The sequence below is a fragment of the Balaenoptera ricei genome, chromosome 14 (assembly GCF_028023285.1).
Source record: "Balaenoptera ricei isolate mBalRic1 chromosome 14, mBalRic1.hap2, whole genome shotgun sequence".
Taxonomy (NCBI): domain Eukaryota; kingdom Metazoa; phylum Chordata; class Mammalia; order Artiodactyla; family Balaenopteridae; genus Balaenoptera; species Balaenoptera ricei.
Window position 1 is genome coordinate 40,039,794 of NC_082652.1, and position 14,047 is coordinate 40,053,840.

At 33.4% G+C, this 14,047-nt stretch overlaps 1 protein-coding gene across 6 annotated transcripts in view; it reads left to right on the forward strand.

Annotated features, from left to right (window-relative positions):
* RBBP8 (RB binding protein 8, endonuclease) overlaps positions 1-14,047 on the forward strand; it is a 98,477-nt gene that overhangs the window by 41,536 nt on the left and 42,894 nt on the right. For all 6 annotated transcript variants that reach the window (XM_059894000.1, XM_059893997.1, XM_059893999.1 and 3 more), the window contains 2 exons: positions 4,435-4,547; positions 10,776-10,842. In XM_059894000.1, coding sequence (XP_059749983.1) covers positions 4,435-4,547; positions 10,776-10,842 — 180 coding nt within the window. The remainder of the gene's footprint in view (positions 1-4,434; positions 4,548-10,775; positions 10,843-14,047) is intronic.

Consider the following 14,047-nt stretch of genomic DNA (forward strand, 5'->3'; position numbering starts at 1 on the left):
TTTAGTGCTGTTTTATTTTTGGACCTTAATACATACATTTATGCAGGTATACATATTTACATGAAGATATTTTAGAGAGAGATGTCTGAACAGTCTCCCTGAACTCACCTCTGTATCACAGGAGGATACTGATGCTTTCACCCTTACCTGCATCACTCTTCCTCTCTTTCTGCCTTCTGCCTTGTGTCAGCTGAACCAATAACCTATAAATATTGACAAAGTTGATAGTTGCTACGTTCTTTTCTGTTACCAGATTTCAATCCCTTGTATTTTGTTTACAAGTTAATTGTAGAAGTTGGAAAATAATGAACAATGTTTACTTATTGACTATTCACTGCTGAGCCAGGATTCATTTCCTTCTCTATAGATCCATTGTCACGACCCCTGTGCCACTCAAGGAGAGTGTTTCTAATGTCCAGGTCAAATAGATTCTTTTCTACTCTGTCCCAAATCAGTTGCTCAAGTCATCCTATAACTGTATTATGATAAAGACGTACTTGTATAAGTTTGCTTTGTTTTTTTTAGAATTTCTAACTACCTTTTTTCTTAGTGAGATTAGAAATGTTTTCCTCATCATGTCATTAATATTATTTAATGCCTGTTATTCTATTTGATTATAATCTTTTTTGTTGTTCTTTTTCTTGAAGACATACTTCTTGGGCTGAAAAACTTCCTGTACTAATTTGGACCATTTACTTTCTAGGCTATCCTACAACATCAGTTCTGGAATTTCTCTCACTGGATCCCTACATTAATTCCATTATTTCTTTCAACTCATGTTAGTCAACAAATATTTATGGAGCTCCTGTCTTGTGCCAGGCACTATTTTAGACCTTGAAGATATACTAGTATATATGGTTGGAAAAATGTGGGCCTGTTTTTCCTTTTTTTTTTTTTTTCCTTATAGCTCACCCACAAGTAACTGCTTTAAAATGCACAGGAAGTAAATTTTCAAAGAGTCTTGCATATCTGAGAAAATGTTTTTATTTTACTATTGCATTTAGATGGTATATTGACTGGATATAAAATTCTAGGTTGAAAATAGTTTTCCCTCAAAACTTTGAAGGCATTTTCTCATTGTCTGTGAGCATCCAGAGCTATCATTCTAATGTTCATTCCTTTATAGGTAATAGATTTTTTTCCCATTCTGGAATGTAAGATCTTTTTATCCTAATTCTGAATTTCATATGGTGTGTGTGTGTGTGTGTGTGTGTTTCCTTCATTGTGCTGTCCAGTCATCCTGTTAACCTGAAGACTAGTATCTCTTAAGATACTATTTTTGTCTATTATTTCCTCTCTCCATTTTTGTAGGTTCTCTCTTTATGGAGCACTTCTTAGTCATAAACTGATCCTTTACAATCTTTTGTCTTGTTTCTGTTACTTGTTTTTTTCCATGTTCTGGGAGATTTCTTCTATTTTACTCTCCAACCCTATTATTGAAGCTGTTTTGGTAATCACATGTTTAGTATCCAAGAACTTTTTATTGTTTGTTGATCATTTATATGTACATGTGTGTATGTGTACCCTTTTCTTGTTTCATGTCAACATCACTTCTCATTTTTCCAGGGATACTAGCTCTTTTATGTTACTGGTTTGCTTCATACACTAGTGATCTTTGGTTGTCTGTATTTAGTAGTGTATTACTGCAATGAATTTTCTGCATTAGTTGGTATGATGTACTCTGCTTTTAAGTGTCTATCTGTTTTACCCCGGCCATTCCCAATTCTCCCTCCCCCAGGAGTTTTCCTATGAATAGGAAAGTCAACTGAGGACTCTGTATATGTTATGGGAGCTTTACTTTTCAATAAGAAAATGAGGAGCTATCCTTTGACCTGGGTAGGATTTTAGACTGGGGCACTCAGCTACAGCCCTATTATTATAATTTCCCATGTGATTTCTTCTTTAACTCATTGCTTATTTAGGAGTGCATTGTTTTTAATATACACATATTTGTGAATTTTCCAGATTTTCCTTCTTTTTTGATTTCTAATTTAATTCCATTGTGGTGAGAGAACATACTTTGTCTGATTTCAGTGCTTTTAAACTTATTGAGACTTGTTTTGTGACCTAGAAAATGGTCTGTCCTAGAGAATGTTCCAAGTGTGCTTGAGAAGAATGTGTGTTCTGCAGTTGTTGGCTGGAGTGTTCTGTAGATGTCAGGTAGGTTTAGGTGGTAGTGTGTTCAAGTCTGCTATATCTATGCTGATTTTCTGTCTGTCTTGTTCTATCCACTATTGAGAGTGGAAGTCTATAACTGTTATTGATGGATTTATATATTTCTTTCTTCAGTTCTGTCAGTTTTTGCTCTGTGTATTTGGGGGCTTTCGTGTTGAATGCATGCTCTGCATATTTGGGGGCTTTTGTGTTAAATGTTAATTGTTATATCTCTAATGAATTGACCCTTTTGTTATAGAATTCACTGTCTCTAGTAACACTTTTACCTTAAAGTCCCTTTTGTTTGATACTAATTAATTAATAACCAGCTCTCTTTTGGTTTTTGTTTGCATGGTATTTCCTTTTCCATCCTTTTGCTTTCAGCTTATTTGTATCTTCAGATCTAAAGTGTGTCTATTGTAGACAGCATATAGTTAGATCTTATTTTTTTTTGTCCTGTCTGACAGTTTCTGCCTTTTGATTGGAATGTTTAATCAATTCATGATTAATGTTATTGATATGGTTGGATTTATGCTAGTCGTTTGGCTTTCTATATGTTTCAAGTCTTTTTTGTTCCTCTGTTCCTGTTTTTCTGTACCTAACCCCACCTTGCTCTTTGATATGATGGACCTTCTAGGATAATCTTCTAGTTTTTAATCTTCTCTCTTAATTTAATTTAATTTAATTTATTTAAATTGAAATAGCCCATGTGGCTTGTGGCTACCATTTTGGACAAGAGTTCTAGACTTCTCCCATAGTTAGCCTATGATTCAGCATTCTCAGGTCAGTTTCTATTTGTCCACCAGCTCCTTGCTTTTAATTCGTTTGTTTTTCTTTCCCATTCTCCCAGTTCTCATAGTCTTGTGTCTTTAAAAATATACACAGATCTTTACTGTAGTTTTGTGGGATTTGGGGAGGAAGCAACAGTAGATGCAGATGTTCACTTTGTCATCTTTACTTAGATCTTGATTGGCCTAATTCCTGTTTCTGGAATGTACTCCAATTAAACCATGTTGCCCAATTCTTTATTCCTTCATTCTAGAAATTTTAGTCCTATTAATGCAACCTATGATCTCTAATCTTTATTTTTTACATCCATATCAACACTGTTGATACGAGTTTTACTTTTATATAAAAAATCTCTAGGTTCTTTTTGTTTGTTTGTTTTAGTTGTATAGTTTTCATGTTTTGTCTCCTTAGTTTAAAAGTCATGGCACGTACTACCATGCTATGACTTCCATAGACACTCACGTACTTAGTATCTTATTGACTTAGGTCACTGAGTTAAAATGATTATCTTAGATTTTGTATTTTCTAAATTCCTAATGTGGGATATGTGTCATTTTTTTCAACCATATTTTTTCCTGGTTATATAAATAATGAAATTAGAGAAATTTTGAAAAATATAGCAAAACACTAAAAAGAAAATCTTCTGTATTACTGGTACCTACAAGATAACTGTATTAACATTTTGAAATACACCTTTCTCTCCATCACCCACCCCTCCTGTGTAATATATGTATTTCCCTTTTCCCTTCAGCACTCACAAATAATTAGTAAAAGCTATTTTGTAATCTTTTTTTTTTTTTTTTACATAGTAGTACACTGTGAATTTCTACTAACACTGGAGTCTTTTTTTAATGCTGAAAAGAGCATTACTTTTTTTAAACTTTGTATTCTTTGACCTTTAGTATTCATTCAACTAAAACTTAGTTGTTGAACACTCATTATGTGTTATATGCTATGCTAAGCAGATGCAAGCTTGCTGAAGATATAATTCTGTCCATTGGTACTAGACTGGGTTCATATTTTGGCTCTAATAAAAACAAGGGAGCTTCAATAAATAAGTTCCCTTGAATAGAGTTTAAAATTGGCAGATTTTTACAGAATTGCAGTCTGTAGAAAATGATGTAGCATGATTTCAGCCTATTTGGGAATATGTTAAAGGTATAATAACTAGTTAATTTTCTCTGTATTTTCCAAGTAAATTTTTTAGTTCTTCATAAAGTATAAAAATCTTGAAATTCAAATATGAAGAAGTATCTTTTAGTAGTTGAAAAATTTTTTTAATTTCAGTTTTATTGAGTTATAATTGACAAATAAAATTATTTTTTTAAGAAGTATTTATCATGATGATTTGATAAATGATATATATTGTGAAAGGATTCCCACCATCTGGTTAATTAACATATCCATCACCTCACATATTTTTTTATTTGTTTATTTTTTGATGAGAACATTTAAGTTCTACTCTGAAAATGTTCTGTTTTTGTTTTGTAGATTAAGAGCAGGATTATGTGATCGCTGTGCAGTAACTGAAGAACATATGCGGAAGAAACAACAAGAGTTTGAAAATATTCGACAGCAGAATCTTAAACTTATCACAGAGCTTAGTGAGTTTCCCTTCTTCATTTATTAAGTATGTAAAGCATAGTATGCTATTGTTAAAACCTGTTATTAAATTGGTTACAATCAGATGGATTGTTTACATATGTTTTTCTTTATTTAGGCAAAAGTTCAAATGTTGTTTTTTCCCTTTTTGTAGATTTAATCTCATGCTTATTTTAGTAAGAAATAGGATACAGAAAGGTTGTGCAAATACTGTCCTCGTTGGCCTTAAAGTCTCACCAGCTGTAAGACAAGAAGCAAATTTTCTTTGGTTATATCCATATTTGCTTCTTTGGTTTTATTTCATATTAATTCAACTATTTATATTTAGTAAATTTAAACACAAAGCAGACAATTTACTGTTCTACAAAGGTGTATTTTTTTTTATTTTCACAATTTTTTTGGACACACTATTACATGTATACCATTTTTAGTTTAGTCTACTTACCATTTTATGTAGGATTTTCTTACATTTATCTTCTTTTCCAAACTAATTCGGTATTTTGACTTTTTTTTTTCTATTAATTATATTGCTGTCCTCTGGTTACTCAAGCAAGAATATATGAATGTATGCTGATTGTTTTAAAAAGAGATAGAAGGAACATAGTGTTATTCTGCTCCCAGAGGTAACTACTATTAAGAATAGAATAAATATCTTTACAGGTCCAGATTTATCTATCTTTCTGTTTGTCTCTTTCCCTCATTTTACCCCCTCCTCTATCTTCTCTTTTAAATTTTTAATGGGATCATATCATACTTCTTGTTCTGACATATGTTATTTTATTTTAGACTATATATTAGAAGTCTTTACATGTTTATATGTTTGTTTATATATTTAGACCCATAGATTCTGTGGTGTGTATGAATGAATGCATGCATGAGTTTATTTAGGAATATAAGATTATCAATGAGTAGAAAACTATTACATTTCAATAGACATAGTTGAGATCCACAGTTATATTACCAGTAGTACTTGAAATAATCTGCAGTAATGTCTACATGTCTAATAGATTTCTAGCAACTTTTAACTGTCTGAAAAATAGCCCAAAATTCAACAAGCAAAAACTCTAGGTATTAAGGAATAAGACAGCATTCTTTTTCATGGCTGCATTGTGTAGATGCCATTTATTTACCCATTCTCATATTGATGAACAAGTCAATTTTTTGTTTGAGTGTTTGAGAATTTCAGTTTCCCTACATTCTCTTCAGTTTTGTGCAAAAATGTATTAATTGACAATATCCAGTTCAGTGGGTAAAGAATGATATACCTTTTTAATATTAGCATTCTCTTTATTACTATTCAGGTCAAGTATCTTTTTACTTGATCTTCAGTTTGCATTTCTTCTTGGGTGACTGGTTTGAATATCCTTTGTCTAATTTTCAGATAGATAAAATACTTCATGAGTTCATGTTGAAAATTCAAATTCAAGACTATAGAGCTTTTGCTAACCTCTTCTAATAACATCTGTATCCCCTTTCTTCCACACCGAGAATCATGGTTCTCAAGGACACAGGGATGATAGAATTAAAATATCCCCTAAGTACTCATTCTTTAATCTCATATTATAGTACAATAGTCTTAGAATAATACCACTAATAATACCCCCAATGTGATTACTGAAAAGTTGAGGAAAACTAATTTTACATTAAAATGAGCAACAGGAAAATCATTGAGGTCAAATCCCAAACAAAGTTATTTTATGAATAAAAATACTAAGGGCTTCATGTTTATGAATTCTTGGTGTTTCTATATTGTTGCTACTTTTTTCCCCCCGTCCTGCCTTTCTTTTTTGTTCTTACTTTTTCCAGTTATTGCATTTTGAGGATATTTATCTTCTTATTTCATTTTTATTTTATCCTTTACTTTTTTTTTAAACTCTTTATTTCTATTTTTTTTTGATCAACCTTGAAATTTTACCATGCTTTCCTAAAATATAAAGATAGTATCTTACCCTCTTCTGAATAATACAAGGACTTTAAAACACTTTCACTCTGATCATCTCCTTCTCCATTTACATACTGTTTATGGCCTGTATTTTTTGTTTTAAGCCCTGCAAGTTAGAAACGTCTTTAAAAATTACCTTATTCAGACAGTTTTTAAAAGACTTACCTACGGGCTTCCCTGGTGGCGCAGTGGTTGAGAGTCTGCCTGCCAATGCAGGGGACACGGGTTCGAGCCCTGGTCTGGGAAGATCCCACATGCCGCGGAGCAACTAGGCCCGTGAGCCACAGCTGCTGAGCCTGCGCGTCTGGAGCCTGTGCTCCACAACGGGAGAGGCCGCGATAGTGAGAGGCCCGCGCACCGCGATGAAGAGTGGCCCCCGCTTGCCACAACTGGAGAAAGCCCTCGCACAGAAACGAAGACCCAACACACCCAAAAATAAATAAATAAATTAAAAAAAAAAAAAAAAAAAGACTTACCTACATGTGCAGCAGTTTCTTTGCTTATTATTACTTTTTACATCTCACTTTTCTTCTGGTATTATTTGGCCACGCCACACTGTATGGCATGTGGAGTCTTAGTTCCCCAACCAGGGATCAAGCCTGCGCCCCCTGCAGTGGAAGTGCAGAGTCATAACCACTGGACCACCAGGGAAGTCCTGAGATTCATTCTTTAAAAGTTCCTTTAGAGGTATTTGTTGGTTCTAAACCCTCAGTTTTTATCCTCAATGTTTTTATTTTACCGTTATTTTTATAAGGCTATTTTACAGGATAACAATTATTTTTCTCTGGCTACTATTAAGATTTTTTCCTTAGTTTTTGGTATTCTGTAGTTTTAGTGCAATTTCAAGTAGGTTTTTAAGAAAAAAGTCTGTTTAGTATACATTACAAAATCTGTTGAATCACTTCTTTAATCATATCTGTAAAACTGTCGGCTACTAGCTCTTCAAATATTGTGTCTTCTCCATTCTCCTTATTTAGGGGTTATGATGAGGCCTTGTCATTCGATCCTTTGGTCTCTTAACATCTCTTTCCTATTTTTCGTCCCCTCATTTCACTCTGCTGTGTTCTGGGTAATTTCTTCAGCTTTCTTGCTTATTATACTAAGTTCTTCAGCTCTATTACACTGAGTTATTTTATTTCAGTAACCAAATTTTTCATTTTTAAAAATTCTGTTTGGTTCTTTTTCAAATCTGTGTAGTCCTTTTTTTTTTAATGAAATTTCTCAAAAATATAGAAAAGTAAGGAGAATAGTAAGGAACCCTCATACACCTATCACATAGATTTAACAGTTGTTCATATTTTGCTGTATTTTCGTCATTTCTTTTCGAACTGAAATATTTTAATGTAAATTACATACATCAGGACATTTTTCCCCTAAATACTTGGATAATTTATACCTAACCACAATACCATTACCTTGCCTACCAAAGATTACCCATAATTTGCTCTGATATTCTTTAAGAACCGGTCCATATTCATATTTCTACAGCTGTCCCTCTTACGGTAGTTTGCAACAGTTTTGTTCACACCTGCCAATCACAGACCACACATTGCATTTGTCTTTTAATCTGGAATAAGCTCCCTTCCTATTTTTTTCTTTTATGACATTGACTTATTGAAGAAGTAGGGCTGTTTTCCTAAAATTATGCCACCTTCTGGATTTTTCTCATCATTTTCTTTATCTTGTTTCTTTATTTCCTATAAAATAGAAATTGTATCTGAAGGCTTGATTAGGTCCAGATTAAACATTTTTGACAGCAGTACTTAATAGGTAAAATTGTCTACTTTATATTGTATCATATTAGGATATAGATATTGTCAGGTTATTCCACTCTTTGGGATTGGTGGCCAGATTTCTCCATTATAGAGTTATATTTTCCCCTAAGTACCACCAAGTAGTCTAAATTGGGAGGATGGATGTGTGATACTTTGAAATCTTGCAAAAATACAATTCTCCCTCAATCTTTCTTTAATGGTTTTAATATCCATTTGTGGTTCTGGCCTGAATCAATTATTTAATTCCAGACTACAAAATGATAATTTTCCATTTCTGTTATTCTTAATCAGCTGGCATTCTTCTATAAACAAGAATTCTCCCTCATCAGTTTGGGGCTATTGGTTACCTTGGGATGTAGTTCCTACTAGAAAGGCATGATACATCATAATATTTTCCCTTTAATTGCCAGTTTTCAGAGTAATATCTTGTATAATAGTTACCTACAATGGTGACAAATAAGGTTTTTTTTTTAACATCTTTATTGGAGTATAATTACTTTACAATGGTGTGTTAGTTTCTGCTTTATAACAAAGTGAATCAGCTATACATATACATATATCACCATATCTCCTCCCTCTTGCTTCTCCCTCCCACCCTCCCTATCCCACACTTCTAGGCCGTCACAAAGCACCGAGCTGATCTCCCTGTGCTATGCAGCTGCTTCCCACTACCTATCTGTTTTACATTTGGTAGTATATATAAGTCCATGCCACTCTCTCCCTTCGTCCCAGCTTACCCTTCCCCCTCCCCGTGTCCTCAAGTCCATTCTCTACATCTGCATCTTTATTCCTGTCCTGCCCCTAGGTTCTTCAGAACCATTTTTTTTTTATATTCCATATATATGTTAGCATACGGTATTTATTTTTCTCTTTCTGACTTACTTCACTCTGTATGACAGTCTCTAGGACAAATGACGTTTTGTGTGTTGTATATGTTACGTTTCATTTTGCTTTTGACATGAATGGAGCTTTCTCTTTTTTGAGCATAATAGACGTGGAATTTTATGTATTCAGTGTGTGTCATTCAGTTATGTTCATTATTTTTATTGATGCTCAGATTATCTCAATCTTGTCTGTCTACTCATTTTTGGTAATCACTTTTATCATGTTAGTTTTGAGCTTTCCATCTTTTAAATCTTAAAACATTTCATTATCAAATAATTCTGTTATCTGAAATACTTGGGAATCTGTATATGAGTTATTTTCTACTGACTCTAGTGGTAAGTGAATTCAGATCACTTTGGCTTATTCCAGGAGTTCAGGCTTAAACTGGAAATCTCAAGTTCAGTCCCCCCACCAGTGCTGATACCAGTATCTGCTTGCTTACATTGCTTGGGTTTTAGCTCACAATTTGTTTTGTTTTTGTTGTTGATTGTGGTGGTGGAGTTGGGAGGCTCTTGGATTTCTCTTCCTGTGTCCAGGTCAGTTGTCCTCTCGAATCCTTTCCTGATTTTTTCAACGGCTCAATGTAACCTTTTTCTCCTTGGAATTTCATTTTTTCTCCTTGGAATTTCATTTAGTATTTTATCTGTACCTCTCTAATGCCCTTGTCACTTTCAGTTGTAAAAAATATGTTTATATAATATCTTGTCTCTCATTAGACTACACTTTCCTCTAGGTCACTGTCATATCTTCAGGTTTTTGTTTTGTTCTGTTTTTTTCCAGATCCTCCACAGGAGGTAGTTTAGTAACCCTCACATATTGTATTGATATATAGTCAACAAATTTTTATTTACTCAGTGTAAGAAAATATGTTTGGATTTGTAAACCACTAAATTATTAACGGATTTTTGGAGTATGATTAACTTTCTTTCTGAGAGGTTAATTGTACTTACTCTGACTTGATTTCTTTGATATGTCCCTCCTAGTAAAACACATGCTTAACCAGTGACATAATATCAAGGATTGATAATTTTGTGCTGGCAGTGGTAGAAATTATAGCCCAAAACTGAGTTTCTGCTTTATAAATAAGGATGGATAGGAAAATTTAGTCAAGGTAGATTCAAACAAGGAGATACTACTTCAATAGTATATTTAAGTTACTGATAACATAACTATTAATGAAACATAGAGTATGACTAAGGAAGAAAATTTACTTAAGTGTGCTTACATTATAAAAATTACACTGATATTCAGTGTTACATTTTATGATCAGATTTATTTCAATAAATGGTATTTGAAATTAGTAGGACTGAGTAACCAGATGGAATGCTTTCTTGCTCAGTATGAATAATTAAACTATACTCCCCAGTACATGAGGTACTCTTTCTTTTTTGCCCACAAGCATTACATAGAATTACCAGTTAATCATTTACATGGAACTTGCACAATATGAGATGTAATAATCACTACCTAGTAACAAATTAGTTTTGAACAGTAGCATTAACCCTGACTAACATTATGACTTAGAATTTGAAATCCTATTTCTCCATGATTGTTGCAACTGTTGAAAGAACCTGACATACATCTTATTATAGCTATAATTTGTGCTTTCTTTTCACATTATATTTAAGTGAATGAAAAGAATACTCTACAGGAAGAAAATAAAAAGCTTTTTGAACAGCTGCAGCAGAAAATTGAGTAAGTATTTTTTCTTAATTGTGGCAGAAAATTGAATATTTTCCCCTAGCTTCTCTTTCTTCATTTTACTTAGCTTTGCAAACTGTAAAGATATATTGAGTTAAAGGTTTCATTTTTAAAAATTATAAAGTATTCTGCAAATGAAAATATAAAGAAAATCACTATATTTTTGTTCTGGGAGTATATATGAAGAGTGTGTATGCATCTCTTAGCTTAGTGTGTGAATATATAAAAATCAAAACATTTTAATTTAAAGCATTTTAATTTTTATAACTTTATTATAAATAACAAATCATTCAAATAAATTATTTGAAATACTTATATTTTAAATATTTGAGTTTTGTTACCACCTTTCTAGCCCTGTCCCAGAAACTTTATAAAAGCAATCTGAATAATTATTTCCTCTTATACACTTCTCAGGCCTGGAGAACTTCCTCCTTTTTTATTTCTCATAATAAAAATAATAACTTTTATCTTGTGTTCCAGTTACTCTTCTTTGTGTTTTATGTTTATTATTTCTAATCCTCACTGTGACTCTTCAAGGTAGTTTTATTATCTTTACTTTATAGATGAGGAATCCACATCTTAAAAAAGTCAAGTAGCTTGCCATGGTCTCACAACTAGTAGATAATGAGACATCACTCAGAACCCCATCTTCTGAATTAAAAGCCTCTGTTCTTTCCATTATTTGACAGCGTCTCAAAAAAAGAATCTTTTTTTCTGGGTCTAGTCTGATGCCAAGAAGAGTTATGGCCAGTTCTTAGTTCCCATTTATGTAAAGCTTATATAATATTTTTTAAAAGTTAGGATTCAGGATAGTGTTAATGGTTTATAGGGTTTTAAAGACTCTGTTGCATCTGAGTGGACATCTACAAAAACTTTGCTAAACTATGTAGACGTAACATTATTTTGGCTTACGAGTAGTTACTGTCTTATGTATAAACACATATCACAAGTGGAATTAACATCTTTATCATATCAGTATATTTTTAAGTAGTGGATGTCCAGTAGGATTTTGATATTTCTCCCATGCTATCATGAATATTGGTCCAATATTCAGCCCACTGAATATTGGTAGCCAAAGAGAATTTTGAGGGGGGATAATAGATGAGGAAAGAAGGCTATCAGGCCAGACGGAGGTTATCAAACGTGTGTATGAAAATGTCAACCCTTTCTCATTTTACTCATGCTGCATATTGAAGTGAAGCTAGAACACAAATTCACAGTCTTTTCTATATGATTCCAAAACACAAAGTTTTTTTTTTTTTGAAAAGTTACAACCTAATCTCACTTCAATTGACAAGATACTTTTTATTATAGTCATTATTTGTCCCACTTCCTGTGAGCATTCCTATGCTTCACTGTGATAATATCAGTGTGTTTGACTACAGGATGATACCTGAGGCTCCACTGGAGGTGTTTTGTAACAAGCTGTATATGCTCTGCATCACCCTTCATTTTTTTTTTAATAGATCTTTATTGAAGTATAATTGCTTCACAATACTGTGTTAGTTTCTCTTGTACAACAAAGTGAATCAGCCATGTGCATATATATATATCCCCATATCCCCTCCCTCTTGAGCATCCTTCCCACCCTCCCTATCCCACCTCTCTAGGTCATCACAAAGCACCAAGCTTATCTCCCTGTGCTATGCTGCTGCTTCCCACTAGCTATCTGTTTTACATTTGGTAGTGTATATATGTCAATGCTACTCTCACATTGCCCCAGCTTCCCCCTCCCCCACTGTGTCCTCAAGTCCATTCTCTATGTCTATGTCTTTATTCCTGCCCTGCCACTAGGTTCATCAGTACCATTTCTTTTTTTTTTTTTTTTTAAGATACCATATATATGTGTTAGCATACAGTATTTGTTTTTCTCTTTCTGACTTAACTTCACTCTGTATGACAGACTCTAGGTCTATCCACCTCACTACAAATAACTCAATTTCGTTTCTTTTTATGGCTGAGTAATATTCCATTGTATATATGTACCACATCTTCTTTATCCATTCATCTCTTGATGGACATTTAGGTTGGTTCCATGTCCTGGCTATTGTAAATAGTGCTGCAGTGAACATTGTGGTACATGTCTCTTTTTGAATTATGGTTTTCTCACGGTATATGCCCAGTAGTGGGATTGCTGGGTCATATGGCAGTTCTATTTTTAGTTTTTTAAGGAACCTCCATACAGTTCTCCATAGTGGTTGTATCAGTTTACGCTCCCACCAACAGTGCAGGAGGGTTCGTTTTTCACTACACCATTTCCAGCATTTATTGTTTGTAGACTTTTTGATAATGGCCATTCTGACTGGTGTGAGGTGATACCTCATTGTAGTTTTGATTTGCATTTCTCTACTAATTAGTGATGTTGAGCATCTTTTCATGTGCCTCTTGGCCATCTGTATGTCTTCTTTGGTGAAATGTCTGTTCAGCTCTTCCACCCATTTTTTAATTGAATTGTTTGTTTTTTTGATGTTGAGCTCCATGAGCTGTTTATATATTTTGGAGATTAATCCTTTATCCATTGATTCGTTTGCAAATATTTTCTCCCATTCTGAGGGTTGTCTTTTCATCTTGTTTATAGTTTCCTTTGCTGTGCAAAAGCTTTTTAAGTTTAATTAGGTCCCATTTGTTTATTTTTGTTCTTATTTCCATTACTGTAGGAGGTGGGTCAAAAAAGATCTTGCTGTGGTTTATGTCAAAGAATGTTTTTCCTATGTTTTCCTCTAAGAGTTTTATAGTGTCTGGTCTTACATTTAGGTCTCTAATCCATTTGGAGTTTATTTTTGTGTATGGTGTTAGGGAGTGTTCTAATTTCATTCTTTTACATGTAGCTGTCCAGTTTTCCCAGCACCACTTATTGAAGAGGCTGTCTTTTCTCCATTGTATGTTCTTGCCTCCATTGTCATAAATTAGGTGACCATATGTGTGTGTGTTTATCTCTGGGCTTTCTATCCTGTACCATTGATCTATATTTCTGTGTTTGTGCCAGTACCATACTGTCTTGATTACTGTAGCTTTGTGGTATAGTTTGAAGTCGGGGAGCCTGATCCCTCCAGCTCCGTTTTTCTTTCTCAAGATTGCTTTTCCTGTTCGGGGTCTTTTGTGTTTCCATACAAATTGTAAAATTTTTTGTTCTAATTCTGTAAATAATGCCATTGGTAGTTTGATAGGGATTGCATTGAATCTGTATATTGCTTTGGGT